Source organism: Patagioenas fasciata, chromosome 5 (assembly GCF_037038585.1).
Source record: "Patagioenas fasciata isolate bPatFas1 chromosome 5, bPatFas1.hap1, whole genome shotgun sequence".
NCBI lineage: Eukaryota > Metazoa > Chordata > Aves > Columbiformes > Columbidae > Patagioenas > Patagioenas fasciata.
This window is the reverse complement of record NC_092524.1, coordinates 43,174,332-43,197,603: the sequence shown is the minus strand read 5'-3', so window position 1 is coordinate 43,197,603 and position 23,272 is coordinate 43,174,332. Positions and strand designations below refer to the sequence as shown.

Genomic DNA, 23,272 nt, shown 5'->3' with positions numbered 1-23,272 from the left:
TGATAATGTGCATAAAAATGCTCAATATGACAATGAGTTGGGGTAGCTGAGAATTCAGGATGGTGGCAAGTTTGTTGTAGTATTTGGATTAGCATTCTTAACCTACATCTTGAGAGCTTCTTTTCTTCATTTCCCAAGAGTTAATTAAATCTAGCTTTATCTTCTTTGATTTTTTTTTTTTGTTATTTTTTTTAACAAAACAATTAAAAAATACCTGCTCAAACAAATACTACCAGCATTCATTAGTCAGGATGGTTATATGTAAAAGAAATGATGCCAGATAGTAACAAATCCAAGAGAAGTTTATTATGAAAATGGCACCTGCGGGATGAAAAAAAATTAAGTTACATAAAGACAACCATGTATGACATGTATGAGAATCTACAAAAGTATAAAAAGAACCCTGTTGTAAATGAAGTATGTACATTTCTGATTTGCAGCATTATCAATGATCAATGAAAAAAATGTTTCAAATAAGCCAGGCACTCAAGAAGTTAGATTCGGTTAGCTTAACACAAAATAAATGTACCATAGCTGTCACTTTTTAACATTTTAATTTTTTTTTTATATTGTAGAGTTGGTAACACTGCTAAGATTTATACGAACAGAATCCCTTTCCCCATTATTCAGCTACTTGGCACCAGTCTCCTCATAAAAGATTTCATATATTTGTACAAGAAATAGTTAAAAACACAGACACAGTCTTCACAGGTAATGAAGTTTTTTTTTCATTTTGTAATTTTAAACACTATGGATTTAGACAGCAGCTGTGATTATCTGTTAGTTTAAATCACCAGAAATCATTTTGACACAACACAGAAACATTTATAAAAAAAACCAAAACAACAACAGCTGTCTAGCTGTTCTTTGTAGCTGATAGGTGCACTCCTTTGATTGTTCCATAGCTAGAGCAGAGCTTCCAAAATTAAACTTTGAATTTCTTAATCAGCTTTCTCACCTTTTTTTAGACCTCCTTAAATCCTTCCAATGGAACCTTTAAAAGCTCATTAATTAAATTTGTGGCATCCTACTCCTTTTTCGCCATTACTCTGCTGTGGCTTGGACCTGCTTCTCAAATTCAAAGCTACTAAAGGAATTGACTCGACGCAGTGAGTGATCAAAAATTCAAAGGACAGCTGAGTTCTTACATTAGCATTGCACGCGTAAGCAAAGAGATATGACGATTCTAAGCTCAGTTTCCTTTTTCAACAATGCTGGTCAGCCTTTGAAAGTGTTCCCGATCTCACTGGTATTTACTCTGCATATTACTCCGCCAACCTACCTGGGAGAAAACCAAAGAAATGCACCCTCCGCTTACAGTTCGAGCACAAGGGACTCTGGGAATGTTAACAACTGAGGCGATATGGCATTAATTTGCTTAATATATCTGAGCATTACTCTGTAGTGCATTGTGGGGTACACTGGAAGAGTACGTCATACCCAGAATTCCTCTGTGGGAAAAATGGCTCCATTAACCTTGAGCTAGTTAAGAGTCTTTTATCTCTGAGAGTGAAGAAGAGAGAACGAGAGAGCGAGAGAAAGAAGGGGGGGAGGAAGGGGGAGAGAGAGTTTTGAGAATACACAACAGCAAAGCAACAGCAGAAATTAAAAGGTTTACAGACAGTGGAAGCAGCATAAGGTGACATTACAGAGGAAGGCCACCACACAAAAACCACTAACCCCCAAGAATCACTGGTTCACTAGGACTGCAGGAATGGGACTTTACCACTCCAGACTAGAGATAAAGCACAGAGAAGACAAAGGACAAAACAACTACATTAGCTTAGTATATACTGCATATAGTAACACACATTGAAACTGCAATGGGACTGACAGCCAAGGACACTTACACATTGTACACATTACAGTTCTCACATCTGTTATTAGATGCCTTAACAAACAGCTGCCAAAGATGGAGTGGAAGAAGAATTTATATTTGACAGTCATTTGGAGTGTTTGACACTACACTGTGATTTCTGGCAACAAAGACAAAATAGGAGATTCTTTTCTTTTACTTCATGTGCAGTTTTCAGTTGTAGTTATCTATTTCAAGCTTATTAACCCATTCTTTAGTTTTAAAACATATTGGTTTCAACACTAGAAATAAGGAAAAAAAAACCCCAGAAGTACCCAAATCAAAGAACAAAAAGAAATTTACAACCTTCCTTCTATAATATTAAATGAAAACCAAAACAAAACATGTTAAATAGTTCTTCTGTTTTTTTCTTTTTTCTTTTTTCTTTTTTTTCTCCGAAGTGTTATTTGATGTTGTAAAATTAGCCTCAGTTACACTGAGAAAAGAATAAAGCAAAACAATATGCACCTAAGAAACTGCTCCTCGCGTCAATTAAATTGAGTTTTTGTTTTTAAGCGCTTTTTGAAAACGGCTTCCTGACCCATTTAAATTTGATATGAGGCTATGCTTGTTAGTTTGGAGGTAAAAAATTTTAAGTCCTGCAGCAAATGTTAATGAGGGCTTTTGTCTTAACTAACCAAGGAGACTGCAGCACCCGACTATAAACCAGTACGGAACACATTCTTTCCAAAAAACCCAGCCCACAAGCTGCATATTGTATGAAGACATTACAGATTAATAAATGATAGCACCATGGTTTTAGAAATTAAGTTAAAGTTTCAGTAATTAACATTTAGTCCAACTTTTTAACATTCTAGTCACAGGCCAGAAATTAACTTTTTAAGAACCCAAATTATTTTATGTGCAAGTAAGAAAATCTTAACCATAAAAAGAGAATTAAACTCTGCATAAAATTCTAAAATACTATCCCCTATTTTTAAAGGAATTAGGAACAAAAACCCCTTTTCATTTGACTTAGTCAAACAGGGCACATTGTTTATGCTTGTCTTTTTTAATCTTGATCATATCAAGATCATTTTGAAGTAAAACCAATGGTTGTCACTTTAAAATCTCTTTACCACAACACTGAGTATTCTATGGCAGAGGCATACACATATTAAAGGCATCTTAATAAAGATGCAAAGGAAAAAACACACATCTCGGAAGAAGACAAAATGGCAGGCAACTGGTACTTCAACTCTCTGAAGGCAAAAATAAAAAAATATCTTTACATTAAAGAATAAGTCAAGTTAAAGAGAAAGGGAATGAAATGGGGACCATCATATTGAGAGAATAAGCTGACCTGCTCAAATTCAAAGTGCTAGAATTAAAGGTCTAAATTAAAACATAGTCTATGCCTCAGAGTATAACACTGAACACAGTATGTGGTCATATTTCAATCCTCTTTCCGTTCCAGAGTCTGTGTAGTGTGAATGCCGTTGCTGTACACAGGAAATGGAAGAGTGGAAAACAGTCCCTCGGCAGTTGTGAACACATTCCCTGCAGGCATTTGGGTCAGGCTGGCCCCGCTCACAGCGCTTCCAAACGGTCCCGACATATTGAGGCGGTGAACGTGGTGGTAGAGCATTTCCATCGGCGTTTTAGGATCCAGCCCAAAGCTGGGGCTGTTAACATCAACAAAGTTAACAGCGTGGGTGTTGGGGAGGAGGTTGCCCTGCATGGCTAAAGTAACTTCAGCTGGAGCATACCGAATAGTGCCAGTGGTGTAGACCCTCTGAGCAGCAGTGCTGGTCGCAGCAAGGGTTCCCGTTACCCTGTGAACCAAAGGAAGCACCACATTGCCTGCTTGTAACCTCTGAAGGGCTTCCAGGTCCCCAGTGTACAACAAGGAGTTGGAAGTTGTGGGACCTCCGGGGTGTTTGTCCCGTGGAGATGCTGAAAGTGGGGGTGACAAAGGGTCAGAGGACACAGGAGCCAAGGCCGAGTTGGATGAGGTGCTGAACTGAGTTTTACGGCTGGCAGTATTTTCAGTCCCTGGTGGGGTGAGAACGGAGTCTGGAATGGAGACATGTAAACTACTGCTGGCTTGGGGGGAAGGGAAGTGCTCAGAGCTGGGGGGCTTGGTCATACTGTAGGGTGATTCATTCCTTGAGATTTCCCTGTTGGGTGGATAATTCCAAATACTGCTATCATTATCAAAATTGATAGGTTCTGAGATTTCTGTTTTAATTTTGAGCACTGAGGCACTGTTTGGCGACGAGAGCAGCTGGGGCTGGTCCACCAAAGCGGAGTCAAGTCCATTTGGACTCGAGGTGCTTGACAGCCTTCTCCGGGTCATGCTGCCTCCCTTTTGCTTTTTTCTCCTTTTCTTCCTCTTTTGATGTTTGCTGGAAGACTGGGCATTTACTTCCCCTGCACTGTCTGAGTCCTTGGCACTGTCCGAGGTCAGTGATTCACAGTTCTGCAACCGCAAGTCTGACTCACTCTCAACATAGCGCTCCACCTTGATCTGCATAGAGCCAAGAGTGCCAAAACTGTCCTCAGGGGCTTTTTGATTCTCGAAGTCAGAGTTTTCAAAGCTGTCATCACTGTCCCTGCTGTCCTGGTTGCTGGAGCTGTTCCCATCATCATTACAGTTCATTTCGTTATCCGACTGATTTCCTGACTTTTTCCTGTCCGATTCAGGGTCTTCACTGTTTTCTGATTGGTTTCCTTTCTCATCTGACTTTGAGTTCTCATTGTCCTCTGGAGCAAATGGAAAGTGAAAAAAAAAACAACAAAAACAAACCAAAATCAAACCTCAGCAACAGGAACATGATATTATCACCCAAGTCTAGACTTTTAGCTACCAACGATATTTGATTGTTGTAAACTTTTTTTTTTGGCAAAAGGTACTCTGTTCTGTAGAGCCACAATTTTTTTGCAAAGCTGTGTTGGGATAGTTTCAATCACCATGCATCTCTCTGACTCGGGACTGTTGGTGCACTAAAAGCCTATCCTACATGGCCTGCACCTTGACTGAGGGGGACCTCTTCATCTGCTTGCTGGACAAAAATAATTTTGACAGCTGTGAGCGGAACAGTGTTGTATCTGTGTCATCCAAAGAGGAGTCAGTGAACAATCCCATTATGACCGTTATGTTCTGGTCATTGTTCTTTCACATCCATGTTCTCTTACAGTGGGCAGGGATCCAGGTGTAGCACTATGTACTAATGAAGATTCTAGTCCTCTTATCTCATTTTCCTCTCACCATTGCTGCTTTCAAAGTGGCACAGTGACTCTGACTTCAGTGGAATTACTGCTCATTTCCTCCCGTGTTAGAGGAGAAGCAGGTCATACATGTATAAATCAGAACGAATAAACCAGTTATAACAATTTTATTATGTTGCTAGACTGTCTTCTCATATGCCCCTGAAGGGCAACAAAGAATTAAAAAAAAAAAATTCAGGCAATGAATTAAACTCTTGATTGATCCAAATCATCTAAGTGCCATTGAAAACAGCCCAGCTACAGCACTGAGAAGCTGTCACTCTTCTCCCCTGAATTCATTTAGTTGTGTTTTAGATTTTTACCTAATTCTAATACAGATGAGATAAACACTCAAGCCCACTGGACTCAGGCAGCCAAAGCAGCTTTGAGAATGAATACTCTCCATTATCACACTATGTTTGAAAGGGTCATGAAAGGCTTCAGGAGACCCTGTCTTTTACAGACCAGCCAGAAATCTTTTGTTGGGAAATAAAAGATGTTTTTTCACTCATCAGAGCCAAGTACTACCCTTTTCAATATACTCATTTTAAGGGGAGAGGGGAAGGGCCAGTTTTCCTCTAAAGACTGGTTGCTCCTGGAGCCATGTCAATACCAGTTTCCCAGAAGTGCTGGAGAAGGTGGGCTTGACAGGGAAGCTGCCTGAGGATTCAGAGCAATGCACTTCACAAGTCAGTGGGAGTTCTGCTTGAGTCAGCAGCAGCGGAGAGATGCTCCCTTTTGAAAAATAAAACCCACAGAAGCAAACAGCCACAACCCCCTACATCTCATCCAGCTTTTTGTTCCACATTGGCTTGAATTTCTCCTACAATTTTTTCCTTTTTTTTGAAGATGCTTTGTTTTAAGGCCATGGTTCCTAGCTGGTCAAGAGTGGGCTTAGGGTGATGTGTCTAAAGCTGCACAAAATTTGCCTTGGGTTTTATCAGAGCTTGAGCTGAACTTGTTGGTTTCATCCGAGATGCTGTTACAATTTCAGGTCCTTTGGCATTTCTATTTAATTATTTTATAAGAAAGGACCCCTGCTGTCTTCCCAGACATCTCCTTCTGAGATGTGCACATCTGTGCACCTTTGAAGAATGCCCCCTTGCCCTCATTGGCCTTAGGAGTAATGAATGCACATGCATTTCTCACTTGGAGAAACTTACAGTGCACATGGGAGTAGCAATGGTTCTCCATGTGTGTTATTTGGCTATTTAGGAACAAGGGCAGCATAAAGGAAGCACTGGGAATGGGTGAAGAGATTCCCAATGACGGTGGGCACTAAGCCTGTATGTCTGCCTAATGTTGACTTAAACCATCAAACTGATTTGTCAAAGGAGAAAAAGGCAAAGATCAAAGAGAACATCCATATCATATAACGTTAAGGCATGATCCTCTTCTTGCTTTTGATTGACTTATGTCACCGTGATCTGCTTTCTCCAGATTTTTTTGGTTGTTATTATAGACGCAAGAGAAAAATCATATACATATATCATATACTACAACAGAGTAACATCCTTAGTTCTTGGCCCACAGGAAACCATCCTCCTTTCAAAGCTAGATGATCTGTACCTGTGCCTAGGTAACCACTTTTAAAACTAGTGGGGAATTTGTGAACCGTCTGTGCAGTAGACGATATGTAGGACTAACTTGCACATTGAATTTTACAAGTAGATTTAGCTTTTGAAAAACAGCTGAAGTCCCAGACTTAAAGATCTTAGAAACAAGTGCTTGCACCCATACCTTCCAATAAAATATAGTTCTTTCAACCCAAGAAAACCCTCAAATTTTGCAATCTTCACTGCCCCCTAGTGAGACACTTAGAATTTTTATTTATACAGGAAAAAGGGTCATAAAGACTGACATTAGTGGCCTTTTTTCAGAATGTATGCCTGCTCTGGAAAGGCAAGAACTAGAATTATATTCAACAGTTACAATCCCAGGTCCTCTGCACAAGGCACAATACTTGTTCATAAAGTTTAGCTGGGAAATAAAATATTTAGTTCAGTGCAATGTAGGCAAGGATGCATGCATGGAGTGAAGAGAAGTACTGAGGAAATGGGGATACTGTGGAAATGCTGAGGTCATTAAAAAAATTTGCTAGTATTTTCCAGTTTAATTTTCCAGGATTTTTTTTTTTTTTAATAGAAAAAACCTTGAGAAGTAGAAGCAACTGGAAAGCAAACCACATGGTTGTCAGGATATGAACCTTTTGTGGGTGTAAAGGCAAACCATGTGTGTTACCTGAGTTGTCCTTTGAGTCTGATTCAGAGTCAGATGTCTCTGAGGATTCTGAGGTTTTCTCTGGCAGATGAGGAAGTTGTGCAATATCCATTGGAGTGTCCTTGTACTCTGGGTTACTGAAGGGGAGACAGCAAATATAATCACAGCTGGATGATTTGCACATTCATGGTTTTTCCCTCTTCATATCAAAGTTCAGGAACAAAGAACATAAATAGGAAGAATACCAAACACAGAAACGTACATGTTCGGCTACTCAGAGCTTCACAGCAGGGATTTTATGAAGGTTTACTTTAATACTGCTGTCAAATACTTATATTGACCAGATACTAAAACTCGTTTGATTCTAGTGAAGTTTTAGAGCTATCAGAACATTCTTACTGAAGTGGGACACCATGGCTTGTGCGATATCTAGCAGTAAAGCTACACTGTGTAATCATCCAACAACAAAATATCTTGATTTTGATCCCATTACTGTGCCTGGAAGGACAGAGAGGGTGTTTTAACTTTTCCAATCTGTTTCCCTCCCACTGGCAATGTCTATTAGAGTTATCTCTGTAACAATGTTGTCTATCAACCTCGCCAGAGCTCTTTCAGTACCTGTTTTTCTCAACATTTCTGTTTTCCAAACTTTAATCAAGCAGATCACACATAAAGTTAGCAAGAGCGTGCTCGGTTAGGACTAGAGAAAATGACCCCTTCTCAAAAGAATTTGGCCAAAAAATAGATAAAAAAGGTTATATATTTTTTAAACACTGCACGTGTGCATCCACATCACCAAGAAACCAAAAGCAACCACTCTAACTGTATGACAGATGCACATGTGCATGTTAAGATGCATATGTCAGGGATAAAGAACTGTCAACACACCCATTATAATCATATCTTCATCTGCTCATGTGGTGCTCACCTGTGACTTGTTAGCAATGAACATGACTGCAATGTAAAAAAGCTAAACTACCAGAGAAACTGAAAAAAACCCTCAAATCCTATGATTTTTCTTGGTTTGTACCTTTCAAAATGTGTTCTTTTCCCAAACCCATGCAAAGGCAGGGGAACCGACAAAGACAAACATAAGAGGCATAGGAATGTTGAAAACAAAGTCTTTAATCATTTCTGAATAGGTAAGCATTGCTACGCGGTTCAAATTCCAGCTTGGTGATAGAGCAGAAAATCCTCAGTCCTGTGTAGAACAATCTGAGGCAGCACTGGGGGTGACTGACACACTATCACAATGACAGTGTGATCATATTCAGCCTCTTACAGTGTACTTGCAAAAATTCGGAGTTCACACAGTTCACATTGAAACACCATTCTTACAATTATCATCTTTATGCTTTTGTCCTGACAAAGTGACTTTATTCTGTTGCATCCCAGGGCAGTCCCCGAATTTGCCCCCTCCAAGCAAAGATGTTTGAGGGCTTTCACACTGTGAATAACAAGTTGCCAGAACAAGAACAGCGTTAATCCTCCCTGTCACTATAATTAGTCTATCCTTTTACGGACAGCTGAATCATACTTTCTAATGCATGGAAATGTATACAGACCACTACTCCTGCTAGGAGTAGACCTAATTATGCCTTGATCTGTCATTAAAATATTATTTGGACATTTGGATCTTTTGTGGATTCCAGTACTAGGAGAAATCTAAATTAAAAATACAAATTCAGTGGAGAAATTAATCTTTCTCTAGCAGACCAGTAAAGGCAATATAGCAGAAAGATCAGGTTCTGGGAGGACACTTGGGGAAGATCACACTGCTTTTCTTTTCTTTGTTTGGTATAGTCTGTTGGTAGAGGAAATTATTTTGTGGGGCATTTGTGGACTTTGTTCACTATTGTCTAGAAAGCAGTAAAGGGCCACTTTTCCAGTTAGAATATGAACACATCTCTGGGCATTTTGAAGGCCTGTTAGGACTAGGGCAGTGAAGCTGTACTTCCAGTATAGAACTGACAGGCTTAAGCCAACCTCTTGAAATGCTTCATTTTGCCTCAGTCTTGCAAGAAGAGAAAAAATGTAGCAGGATAAGGATATATGCAGAAGTGCCTGTGCTCAATCATAGCAGGACAGAAACGTGCAGACCCCAGCAAACACTCCACTGCTGTGGAAGGTTTCCCAGAGTATTCTCAGTGCTCTCCTGCCAACAGTTGCTTCCTCGTCTTCCCCAAAAGAGGAATCAAAAGTATTTCAACATGCAAGTTTAGGCAGGCACCGTCTCTTCAGGGCTTGCTGGACTTGGCATAATAAGTTACAGTCTAACCCCTAGACATCACTTTGAACTCTCATGGCATCAAAGCAAATGTAACAAACCATGACAAGCAACTTAAAAGGAGAACAGGCCAGGAAATGACAATTGCATTTCATGATGATCTCTAGGTTTCAAATTTTATTTGTTTGTTTGTTCTGCTCTGGAATGAAACAGAAACCCCCTCAATCTTATTGAATGTTTTCACAAAATGGAATGCATTGAAAGGTATTTTCAGATGAGAAAGGTCAAGTTTATAATTCACTGTCTCTCAGTGACTGTTGGTCTTCCCTTGAGCTCAGAAACCAAACCTTGAAAAATATTTATGCTTTGGTAAAACAGAATTTCTCAGGGAAGAGTCTTAAATTCAGGAGATTTCTATTACTTCTGCTTAAGATGGTTATAATAGTTTTAATTGCTACTTTTTTTTTTTTTTTTTTCAGTGTGAATACTGTCTGATGGTTACCTGAGCAACATATTAGTTCAAGGTTTTTCTCCTGAGAAAATTCCTCTCTCTCTGGAGTGAACTGGCAAACACCTTTCTGTAGCATTCCAGAAGTTTGCTTCCATGCATTTGCAGTAACAAAATAAACCAGTGCTCAACACTCCACACCAGATTTTGTAACACAACTACTGAAAGCTGGTGTGGATCACTTTTATATTTGAGCCCAAGCTGAGTAGATTTCAGAGCAGTGGAGGCATGCAATAAAATGGTGGTGGGGTCATTTGAAGACTAAGGCAGCTTAATAATTCAAGAATATTCCAGTGTCCTGAGGCATGAGACGTGTCTCAATAAATACAACCAAACAACACTTTTTTGAGGTCGGCCATATGAAAAGTTCTTCTCCTTAACTTTCTGCAGTAAGCAATTGATTTTTCCCTAAAACTCTCACCAATAGAGACATGCAACAGACAGCAGTTCAGGTGGGTGAAGTGACTAGAAGACTTACCTAAGAAGGTAATTGACCCAGATGATGTTCTTCTCACTTGCGTTCTTGGCATTGACAGCTATGGTTGCACTAGACTGTATCCAGATATAACCTCCATTCTTCTGCATCCAGCGGTAATACTTTGTTACACATTGGCCCTTATTCAGCACTGGCAAAAAAATACAAACACAACAGAAGCAAGATATAGTGAATGTTAGAACTGCGGTAAAATGTACAACATGCCACAAGTATGAGCAGAAGATCCTTGGCTTCCTTTAGGTTTAAAGTAGCATGTCACTGAGATGACAAACAGGATCTCAAGATCAGTGTAACTAGCTGTATGTTTTACAAGTTTTTAAAGTATAATTTTAATCTGTTTTTGGAAACTCTAGTGGAAGAAGAAAAGTTAAAAGAACTACAGATCTCTCTGGTTCACAGAACACTTATTGCTGTGTGGACATTTTCAATGCACTCAATGTCAAACTGTAAAAAAGAGCAAAGGAAAAAAAAAAAGAGGCAAATTTTTATGTGATTTATTCATAGCTCCTAGGTAGACCTCTTTGAGATTCTGGATATTTGAAAGGTTTGGGAAGATACTCTACCCCTGCTGCTTTGATCATTTCTCCTTATTGCAGGCGATATCAACCACTGAACTTATACATCTGTTTCTTTGATCTTGTCAAACAGAATTTACAGTTCTCAGATGAACCAAATCTCCACTGGTCAGTGGGGGGAAAATCTTGGGAGAATTTACTTTCTACCAGAGCAAAGTAAATCCACCAACAGACTCAGAAAGAGGCCTAAGGGAGGCAGAGAATGGCTTGGTTAGAGCCGGAGAGTGACAGCTCTCTCTGATCTTTGAAATAGGCTAGGAAACAGAGAAACAAGTAAAAGCAATCAGTTATGTGAAATAGTGTTACTAAACATTCACAGCAAGACAGCGTAAAAAGACAGATGTTTAATACTTCAGCCAAAATATTGCCAAGTTGAAAGAGATTTGGTTTGTATTGGGTGCTTCAGCATCAGGAGAAGGGGAAGAAATGCAATTCTTACAGTGCAAGTGAGCAGCAAGATTTTAAAGAAAACCTAAACTATACAAAGTCTCAGGACTATTGTTACTGGAACACTTACTCTGCATTTCTCATTAATCCCATAAAGCTGTGTGCACTAGAGGGCAGTGTGCATTCATATACACCCCCTGCTTTTGTCATGTCCTTGTCTCTGTCTGCTAAAATGAAAAACCTCTAACTGCTGTAATAAATTTGGCTAAATTAGCTGCTAAATGGTTATCTCAAGTAATATGTATTTGCATTAATCATCTTGCTCTAAACCAGAACAAGCCAGAGTCCTAAAGACGTAGTAAATTCATATTGTCCATTTAATTACGGCTAATAAGTGCTTCATATACAATAGTTTCATGAAGTACATTTTGATTTTTTTGTAGAGAGAAAAGAAAAAAGTCACATTGGAAAAGAATAAGTATATAAGGCTGTTAAAGTTCCTATCATAAATGTGACAAATGACACTTTGGAGCTTTCAAGTTAACCAAATGTCTATACCCTAATTATACGTATGAATGTATCTATATCTAAATCCCTATACAACAGATATCTGCAGGGAAATATATTTACAAAGGCAGCCAAACACAGGTATTTTCTTACTGTGGAAGTATGCCCCAATCCCTACTCCTATTTTTCAAATACTGAATAAAAAATGCATGTAAAAAAGTGCAATTGTAAAATGAAGGTAAAGTGCAAGTTAGGTTCAGCTGTAATATGAACAAATATTTGTGATCTGGGTCTTGTTTTTCAGCAACCTCTAGTTAACTATGTTTGTTTCCAGCAGAGATCCATAAGTTTCCCTAAATTTTTACGTCTATATTCCAAGCTCTAAATATTCTGCTATGATAATTCACTGGCTCAAAACCTCATTATACAGCAGAATGAAGATAAAATATGAACAACTGACTACCCAGCATTTCTGTCAAACCAACATTGTATGCCACTTTAGAAAACAATTTCACATAAGTTAGACCAGCTTTATCAGTTATGAAGAATAAAGGAAGCATTGCTGTAAGTTTGAATTATGGCAGACTTTTCCATTTCAGTAAAATAGGGCATTCAAAATACTCTGCTTACAGCTGACAGTAACACTGATATACTTGGAAGTCTGGAGTGATATTGGGTCCTTTCTGGAAACCTGAACACCCACAGCTGCGTGCATAAACTAGTAAAATCCATTGACACTTATATCTACTAGTGATACTGTGGTCTCTATAACAGTTTTTATCTGAGCAGTTTACCATGCTCTACAAATGCCAAAGGATGAATCCTCACAGCTGCTCACATGCGCGTTTGAAAGTCAAGGTACCAGCTGAGTCACTAGTCAGTGACTGAAGAGCACACGGCAATTCTGCATAGTGATAGCTATGAGGACCCAGATCCCCCAGCTCTTTCAGTTCATTCCATCCTAGACAAGTCCTTCCTCCTTTGGTACCTTTTAGATTGGTTGTTGCACCACTGGAAAAGTCTATGTCATAAGCTGATTCAGAACTATGGAAAAAAGTGGAAATTAAAACCTCATAAGTTATTTCTGAAGGGTAAGGTGCTTGTTTTTTCAAGAAAGACAATTCAGTTGCATACAAACCATCTACAGTCAGAGTTCAGGCTCCCAAATTACTATACATCCAATAATATTTGAAATTCTGTCTAGAAAATGAGCTTTCCATGAAGTTCATCTACCTGCAAATTCCCACTCTGTTTGGCCAGCTCAGATATATTACCACATACACAGGATTTTCCTTCCTGCATCTGTCTAAAGCACATTTCATATGAGAGATCTGTGGACCACGCTCTGAAGGAAGTCCCATGATTCAATATAAAAATTCTCTCTGTAAAGAGATTCTCTGGCAGGCCAGCTGTGCCGTGCTGCTAAATCTGGTTCTTACATCCTTTGAGAGTGCACTAGGCACCCCCAAACTAGTTCTGAAAGCTCATACTATAGCTTGGGAAGAAATGTCTTAAATGTGATGAAAGAGAGAGAGTGGGAAAAATTGAAATGTTTTCTAATTTATGGTATTTTTTTAACTGTTGGCATTGCCAAGCTGAAACTCAGAAATTAGATGAGAATTTTGAGAAAAACAAGCAACAAGAAGGACACATCAGGAAGAGAAATCAGTCTGGTTTATTGATAACCTAGTGTTACTGAGTACAGCTCAGTTACTGGTTTTGTGAAGAAATGGAGGTAAATAATTAGTCCAACCTGAGCTCTGCTTGTGGAATTAAGTTTCGTTACTAGCAACAGACCACACATTTCAGCTTAGCATTAACTTTGGAAAAAGTGATGCCATGTGGATCACATCCTGCACTTATTCAGACTGTACTTAAGGCAAATCCCTTACTGAGAATCAGGGTCCAGCTCTGTAATCTTTGCAATGAGTCTAACTGTGAACAGGAGAATGAAACAAATAATAAATACTAGGAATAGATGACAAATATGATTTTATATATATAAACCCTTTAATCATAGGGAATAACTGAGGGTTAATGTTTTAAAACTAGTGACTCTTACATTGGCTGTACAGATATATTCTCTAAAATGGTGGATGCTAAACTTCACTAAAATTTGCTGAAATGTTACCCAGTTACTCACTTTGAATTCAGTGGTTAGCATGCAAGAAATGCACAGTATGCCATGCTAAGAACTAAAAAAAAAATAAAATCTCACTTATTTCTCAAAGTATGACTATATCGCTATGTACACAGTTCCCAACAGAGGGATTTCAGTGTTCCTTGGTAGCTTTGTGCACAGCAATATTCTTGTAGCAGTGGAGTAAAGGAGGGGGGAGAAGAAGAAACAGTCAGTGTTCTTTGCAGAAACCTATTTCTGTTAGAAAATCAAAATAAATCAGTACAAGTTTGTCTTCAGAAATATGGTTACAAAAAGAAAAAGAACATAGTTTCTTCCTGTAAGGATGTTCCGAGAAATCAAAGCCAAAGCTTCTAAATAGTGAGTTGTGTTTTAAAAGAAGGAAGTAGCTTAATTCAGTTTGAAGAGGAGATGAAGAAATTGTGTATCAAAAGCAGTCTTTTAGCAAAGTCTCTTACAAAAGGACATTTTACTCATGTGCATATGCATTTAAAAGCTACACTATATTGCGTATTCAGGTAAGTATTGAGTAAATAGGAAATGATGAGATCATCTTACATATTCACACAGCTTCACAAAGAGGGTCTTTATAATTGGTGAAAATACTGAGGTTACATCTGCTGTACTATTCATCCTTCTCCTTGAAATACCTTTATCAATGACTGGATGGTATTGATACTGAATTCCCCTTGTGATAAACTTGTAAGAATATTTTAAATTTACTGCATAAGGATGAAAATGCCATACTTAATACCATGGTCGGATACTTAGCTGCAGCCACAAGTACTCTTTCTACATTCACAAAACTGGCAGACGAAACATGAAAAGGAATACTGACTCTTTAATCTCCACTTCTCCACCTAAGGCCCAAGGCAAGCTGACAGGGTAACTTCGTTCTGGAAACAGACAGTTTTTTATTTTTTTAATTCTGGATTACTTTTTCTTCTGCTTTTGAAAACTGTGGGCTATAGGGGAATGAACCTGGCATAGACTTAAAACAAGAACAAGTTTCTTTATCTGAAAAGTTACAGTCCTTGATGCTTACAGGAAGGTCATTTTCAAAACCCACAGGAAAAATAGCATCACAGCCAGAAAGAGTGCATGAAGTGCCTTATTTGTTTGTAACAGAGACAGTTTTTCATTTATAACAGCTCCAAGGATCAAGTGAGCCTTTGATGTTGTAAGGACTTTTCTATAGATTTTACAATTAGTGAGTTAGATGTTTTAAATAGTAGGTATGCACAAATTGGATTTTAGCAATGAAAAAAAAAGTACTAAGCGATATCTGACAATGTTAAATAATGTTTGTTACTTAAACAGTTATGAGTTAGTTGATAGGAGACCTGGAGACCCTATGTGAGCAAATGTGTACCATCTATATCATTATCCACAAACACTTAGATTTCGGATTTACTACATGAAGTGGGGTGGGGAGGAGGGGATGCAAGTCAGAACAGTGTGCAAATGTGTTCTCTACCCACCAGACCAAAAGTGTGGTCTCCACAGCAGATTGCTCGGGGAAGAATGTCACCTTCCCATCACAAAAGTCCCTGTGAGTCACAGTGCTCTACCTCCCCTCACTGCAGACAGCTACTTACCAGCCCTATGTAACTTAGAGTATCTCAACAGAGTTCTCTTAAGAAAAATAGATGATAACTGTTTAGAAGAATACTGCATTTTTCTCACACCTATGGCAGGAGAAAGCCCTGAGCGCTGGACAGAGAACATATTTTTATAGGTTTGGGTAGAATGTGGTGTATTGTGTCAATAACGCTGACTGACGCTTGGCTGCTATCGTGATACGAACATTAAAGAGTAATAATTGCTGGCTTCTAAACATAAATTCACATTTTCCAAAGTCAACAGGAAGTAGCAGGTCAGATTCATGAAAGAAAACTGTACCTCACTGTTATCCAAACTCTCCCTTAACTTCTTCATTCACCTGGGATAATTCTTTTAAACATATACAGACACTAAAAATGCTGAGTGTGGCAATCGATTCATTGCTTACTTCTGCAATATGGAATACTGTTTAGTCTTCCAATGTAGGGATGTTACATACATAAATATCTGACAAATCAGGCAAAAATACAGATCAACAACCTTTGCAGGAAAAAAAATAAAAGAAAAATCAGCCTTAATCAACCATTTAGAAAATTGGAAAGCTTAAGAAGCTTTAAAAACTAAGCAATATTTTTCCTTCCTCAATTTGCAGAAAAGCAAATGTTAAAAGTGATCTGAGTCAAACTGTTAAAAAAACATGGATTCATATTAGGATTGAAGTTTGTAGCTCAAGGTCATCACTTGCCTAATATAGTGAGAAAAGCCTTGCATGCTACCTGTCCAGCTAGGGAAGAAAAGTAATTCTAAATAGTGAAAATATTTTGTAAAAACATTCATGGATTTTGTAACCTGTCCTAATCTCAAGACAGTGGTATTCCAGCCCTCTGAAAATCCCTAGCCTCTGCTAGGGGTTGTGCCTTCATTTGATTCCAAATTATCTCAGATAAGGTCCAGGAAGAAATTTTGTTTAAAATCAACCCTGTGTTACTAGTTTACATGATGTCAGTTCACAGCAGCAGTAGAAATTTATTAAAATCCATCAAAACCAGAAAAAAAGTATTTTGCAGCACATTCAGTTGTGCCATCACAGTATCACAGTATCACAGTATGTTTGGGATTGGAAGGGACCTCAAAAGATCATCTAGTCCAATCCCCCTGCTGGAGCAGGAACGCCTAGGTGAGGTCGCACAGGAATGTGTCCAGGCGGGCTTTGAATGTCTCCAGGGAAGGAGACTCCACAACCTCCCTGGGCAGTGCTCTGTTACCCTCACTGAGAAGAAGTTCTTTCTCAAATTTAAGTGGAACCTCTTGTGTTCCAGCTTGATCCCATTGCCCCTTGTCCTATCATTGTTTGCCACTGAGAAGAGCCTGACTCCATCCTCCTGGCACTCACCCTTTATATATTTATAAACATTAATAAGGTCACCCCTCAGTCTCCTCTTCTCCAAACTAAAGAGCCCCAGCTCCCTCAGCCTTTCTTCATAAGGGAGATGCTCCACTCCCTTAATCATCTTTGTTGCCCTACGCTGGACCCTCTCCAGCAGTTCCCTGTCCTTCTTGAACTGAGGGGCCCAGAACTGGACACAATATTCCAGATGGGGTCTCACCAGGGCGGAGTAGAGGGGAAGGAGGACCTCTCTCGATCTACTGACCACCCCCCTTGTAATACACCCAAGGATGCCATTGGCCTTCCTGGCCACAAGGGCACAGTGCTGGCGCATGGTCATCCTGTTGTCCACCAGGACCCCCAGGTCCCTTTCCCCTACACTGCTCTCTAATAGGTCATGCCCCAACCATGCCACCACTCTGGGGCATCTTCAGCGTGAGTCACCTCTGTGTTCTGGGGGACCAGCACCCTAAGGCACCGGGAGGAGTGGCTGACACACCAGAAGGCTGTGCTGCCATCCAGCAAGACCTGGACAGGCTGGAGGGTTGGGCGGGGAAAAATTTAATGAAATATAACAAGGGCAAGTGTAGAGTCTTGCATCTGGGCAGGAACAACCCCAGGATCCAGTATAAGTTGTGGAATGACCTGTTAGGAGCGTAGGGGAAAGGGACCTGGGGGTCCTGGTGGACAGCAGGATGCCCATGAGCCAGCACTGTGCCCTTGTGGCCAAGAAGGCCAATGGCATCCTGGGGTGTATTAGAAGGGGGTGGTTAGTAGTTCAAGAGAGGTTCTCCTCCCCCTCTACTCTGCCCTGGTGAGACCACATCTGGAATATTGTGTCCAGTTCTGGGCTCCTCAGTTCAATAAGGACAGGGAATCACTGGAGAGAGTCCAGCACAGGGCAATGAAGATGATTAAGGGAGTGGAGCATCTTCCTTATGAGGAAAGGCGGAGGGAGCTGGGTTTCTTTAGCTTGGAGAAGAGGAAACTGAGAGCTGACCTCATTAATGTTTACAAATGTATAAATGGTGAGTGTCACAAGGATGGAGCCAGGCTCTTCTCAATGACAACCAATGGTATAACAAGGGGTAATGGATACAAACTGGAACATTGGAGTTTCCACTTAAATATGAGAAGAAACTTATTCACAGTGAGGGTGACAGAACACTGGAACAGGCTGCCCAGGGAGGTTGTGGAGTCTCCTTCTCTGCAGACATTCAAAACCCACCTGGACACATTCCTGTGTAACCTCATCTAGGTGTTCCTGCTCTGGTGGGGGGATTAGACTAGATGATCTTTTGAGGTCCCTTCCAATCCCTAACATTCTGTGATTCTGTGATTCTGTAACATTCTGTGATAACATACCATTGGCAATGGTTCATCATTTAAAATCACAGTTTTATAATTATGCTTAACAATAACTATTAACAAGAATGTATAATGCTAGGTAGGATATTTATTTAGAACATTATGTAGGTATCGATCAAATGTAATGACAGAATTATAATATTTAATTCAATGTATTGCTAGATGCACTCGTCCATGGAAGCTTAGAGCATGGATATCAGAAAAGGTTTCTGTTGTTTCTATAGATAAAAATGATGTAAATAAAGCAACTAAATAACTTTAATGATAAAGTGGATAAAAAATTACCACTAAATTTGTCTACCTAGGATTCTCTAGGTTTTCTTCTCTTTAACTTTTCTTTTCCCTCATGATTTTTCTGTCTCCCCATAACTTTTAAAACTTCAATCCTGACATAAAGTGATTTCCTTCTGCTAATATTGAAATGGTCGTATAGAAACTCAAGCCTGCTTTGAACATCAACTTCAGACAGAACTTCCATTATCATTAATGAACTCTCTCTGTTCAAACTGGAGGGGAAAAATGAAATCCCAAATCCAAATTTTGCCCTCAGCTACTAAAACACAACATCAGAGGAGAAATTTGGCCCTGCTTGCTCAAGAAACTTAAATTTGCCCTCCATATCTCTGCTGATATTAATGTCCATAATATGACGACCTATGTAAGATTAATGGGTTTAGAACATAACCCTTTCCATGCCAAATGCATCGGGAGACTATACACAATTATATCTTCCACAAATAGGAGAAGAGGTAGAAGTTTCACAGAAGCAGATTGGCAGCAGCAATGAATGCCATAGGTTAAAGACGGTCTGTTTCAAGGGACAGGATTCCTTTAAGCATGTTTTCATTTCTGGGATAAGAGTCCCTGTTTGGGTACTTGGACTAAATGAAATGAGTTGTTTTCTCAGTCTAATCTCTAGAGGAAAGGGATCCACAGCAGAGTGTCGTGGTGGCATGGCACAACTGAATGTTCAAATACCTTTCTAACCACCACAAAGATGACATTTTAAAAGCATATTGTCCCTTTGTACCAGATGACTTGTAAAAAGAAAAGGAAACAACCCAAAACTTTCCACCTTTCTCGACAAGCCTTAAAAAGATAGCTTAGCACTAACCAAAAAAAAAAAATCCCTTGTAAAATGAAGAGAACTTCTGAATAAGTAAGCATCTTAAGATCTCGGAACCAATACCTAGCAATCTGTGGACATTGCATTCAAAGGCTTCAGATGTTTGGCAGGGCATTCCCAAAAGCCCACTGAACCAAAGTCCCAGACACCAGCCCACTCATTTTATACGTTATCAGACATCAAAACCAACATTGATCCACCACTGGCCACATCACTCATGGATGGCAAAGCCACAAGTGATTTATGCAGCTTCTTTCAAACGAATGCTAATAAGACCTATTTCAGCACCGTCACATATCTGATATATGCTACATATTTTACGGATACTATTTTCATATCCTTCCAGCTTTGAAAACTGTCTCCCTCAGAGACAAAAGGTCAACTGTCCAGACCTTTGAAAAATAAAAAGGAGAGGAAAAAAATCAGTAGTTCTAATGTGTTTCTAAAACCCTGTAATAAAAGGCTCCAGGGAGACCTTATAGCAGCCATCCAGTACCTAAAGGGGGCCTACAGGAAAGATGGAGAGGGACGTTTCACAAGGGCATGTAGTGACAGGACAAGGAGTAATGGCTTTAAACTGAAAGAGGGTAGATTTAGGTTAGATCTGAGGAAGAAATTCTTCACCATGAGGGTGGTGAGGCACTGGGACAGGTTGCACAGAGAAGCTGTGGATGCCCCATCCCTGGAAGTGTTCAAGGCCAGGTTGGATGCGGCTTTGAGGAACCTGGTGTAGGTGAAGGTGTCCCTGCCCATAAGGTCCCTTCCGACCCAAACTCTTCTTCCATGGTTCTGTGATTTGCAACCGTTTCTTCACACGGTGACATTTTAGGGTGAAGTATTGTGTAGCCTAGTAAACTACAAATAAAATCCTTAATCCATACTTGGATTTTCAGTGGAGCAAAGCTGTTTCTGACTTAGGCTATAAGGTGATGAATACGTTTGGTCTCAGTAATCTTGGAGTGAACCGCAGCAATGAAGGTAAAAAGATATGTGGCTGAACTATTTTTTCCCTTCATTTTTAAAATGGCATACATTTACATTATGTAGCAAAAGTCACCACAGAAATAGTTTAGTGGACAGGAGGTGCACAGTAAAACCTTTTATTCCCATGGCTTTGCAATTTATCTTGTACTTCTGCATCCTATCACAAAAATAATATCAAAGCATAAATTCATCTTTGTTGGTAGAAAGTTTGCTCACAAAACGCCTTTAAGAAAAGAATAATGAAAATTATTAAGAGACTAACTGGGAAAGCAGAGGTTCCCAGCAGAAGTCAGAGCTCAGCCTTCACTCTATAGGCCCTTAATGCAATAGCTATACTTCTACAGCTGGTAATATATGCATTTTTAATGTAAAAATAGGAGAAGAATTTAGGTGTAAGTTGCAACTGACTATGAGCTACAGAAGACTTAAAATGGAGAGCCTACAAATTGAAATGGGAATGTACTAATCAGTATTGCATTAGATTTAATTTGAAGATGAAATAGCATCAGGAATTAACTTAAAGGGTTATTGATGCAAACTGTATCTGAGGCATCTTGCAAAATAACTATATATTACTAAGCTACAGAAGGCAAAACTCTGCAATTAGGTTCAGCAGCTAATGGTTTAAATAGCTTAAAGGTTTAGCTTTATAGAGTTTTTTGGTTTGTTTCCTGTCCAAAAGATCTGATGCTTCTGTTAAACTCTCATATACTTTACATACAGAAAACATTTGTCCAATAGCATAAGGTTTGGACATGAAAAACTTAGCCACAAAATATCCTGAAGATCAGAAATTTATAATGATTTAAAATGATTTCTGATTATTTATATGGAAAATCAGAATACCAAATATTACAATAGTAACAACTGTGCTTCACAAACAGGAATGTAAGCAGTGGTCTAAATTCTCATCTTTCAACGAATGAACCAACTATGAGGTAATAGTGTATTATGAAGAAAATAAGGGCACAAGGTGTGCATGATTGCACATTGCAGAATGTTTTATTCCTTCTTCTAAAGTAACTGGCTTTGGTCAGAGAGTAGACAAAGAAATTAGGCTAGACAGATCAGCATCTCTCATAATCCAAGGAAGCATTTTCAGGGGCAAATGCAACATCAGCAAGACTTCAGGGCATGGCTCAAAGACACAGAAAATACTCTTGGTTAGGTGCATATCTCTTAGGATTCTTTAGGAGTGAAAAATGAACACTATGCATGGGCTAAAACCAAAGTCCTTGCTCCTTTTTTTCCTTGTATGAATAAAAAAAATGTTATATGCTTCCATTTCTTTTAGTTTCTTATCTCATGTTCCCTCATTTTGCCCTATCACCACTATCTCCAGTCAAAGAACACAAGGATGCCAGTCTCTAGTGCACAAATCTCTGCTGGCCCATAGTATGGACAGAGAGGAAGATTGTGCAGCTGGTCAGACCAATACTTCTGCAATACTTTGGAAACAAGATACACTAGACTGTCATCAGGATGCCAGGCAGGCTTGGTTTAAGAATTAGCTAAATACCAGACATTCTATCAGCCTAATTTAGAATCAATCTTGCTTTTTAGTGATGATAATAAACTTGCACAAACATGAGATTCATTTGTATATTTTAGCATTTTATTTCAGTCCCAGAATGCAAAACCTGACATTGGAATCAGTTTGATTTTTTTGGTGATTGAAGATATTAAGCACTACAAGAGCACTGAAATTTCGATCTGATTAGGATAAAAATTCCTCAGGATCAAAACACTTCTTTTTTTCCCCCTACAGTTTTACTAATTGTGTGCTACTTGACATTGCAGAGTTATTCCACAGCATGATAGCAAAATATGTGAAGTGTATTTTAGTGTTAGAAATTATCAACTCATTCTATTTGTTTTTCATGTGTTTGAGGTTATTAAGAGAATAAAAAATTATAACTGATGTGTATAATTTAAAAGGGTTAGTGCAACTACAGCTGGTAGGCTAAACCACTAAGCAATATTTTTTACAGCAATAGAATTTTTCTACTGAACATACATAAAAGAAATCATGAATATATAACTGATTTAAAAGCAGACTGAGGGGGTAATATCCCTTGAAAAATAGGGGAGCCATGAAAAAGGTGAATGTGGAATAGTTTATTTTCAGAAAGACTGGATTATTCTAACCACTGGAAACCAGATAAAGTAGATCAGAGGGAGTGCTACCAAACATACTCATCAGAGACCTTTGCTTTATGGGAAATGAACTGCCCTGGCTCACGGTTCCTGAGGAATTGTATTTCTTATAGCTGTAAATCAAATCCTGAAGAAACAGGATGATATTTTCTAAGCAATAGCTGAGGACAACAAGTATCTTTTTTGTCAATCTCACGTTTCTGAATTTAGACCTCAGTTAGGATTCCAAAATGAAAAAAAGCATGTATTATATACCAATATATACTTGTGACAGTGTTCTTACGAGCAATATATTAATTTTCAAATGGTGGCACATTGTTCTATATTTATCTAAAAGTATATTCGTAGTTGCCTTCAGAGGTCTTGACTTTTACACTTCCTTACTGCTTTCTTAATGACCTTCATTGAACAGTAACACCAAGTACTTGATGTTCAATGAATATCATTAATTTTTTTCCAATTAAATGGAAGAAATATACTCCTATAGCATATGACACACATTCATTCTCAGCAAGAAATGTACTTCTTAAATCAAAAAGGGATGTTATGTATGATAAGTGTC

General features: G+C 38.9%; 1 protein-coding gene across 7 annotated transcripts in view; it reads right to left on the bottom strand.

Moving 5' to 3' along the window:
* Positions 1–281: 281 nt before the first annotated feature.
* Positions 282–23,272, bottom strand: part of NPAS3 (neuronal PAS domain protein 3) — a 612,196-nt gene continuing 589,205 nt past the window's right edge. For all 7 annotated transcript variants that reach the window (XM_071809391.1, XM_065840021.2, XM_071809390.1 and 4 more), the window contains 3 exons: positions 10,499–10,646; positions 7,307–7,422; positions 282–4,561 (listed from right to left, as the gene is read on the bottom strand). In XM_071809391.1, coding sequence (XP_071665492.1) covers positions 3,252–4,561; positions 7,307–7,422; positions 10,499–10,646 — 1,574 coding nt within the window. In that variant the 3' untranslated portion in view covers positions 282–3,251. The remainder of the gene's footprint in view (positions 4,562–7,306; positions 7,423–10,498; positions 10,647–23,272) is intronic.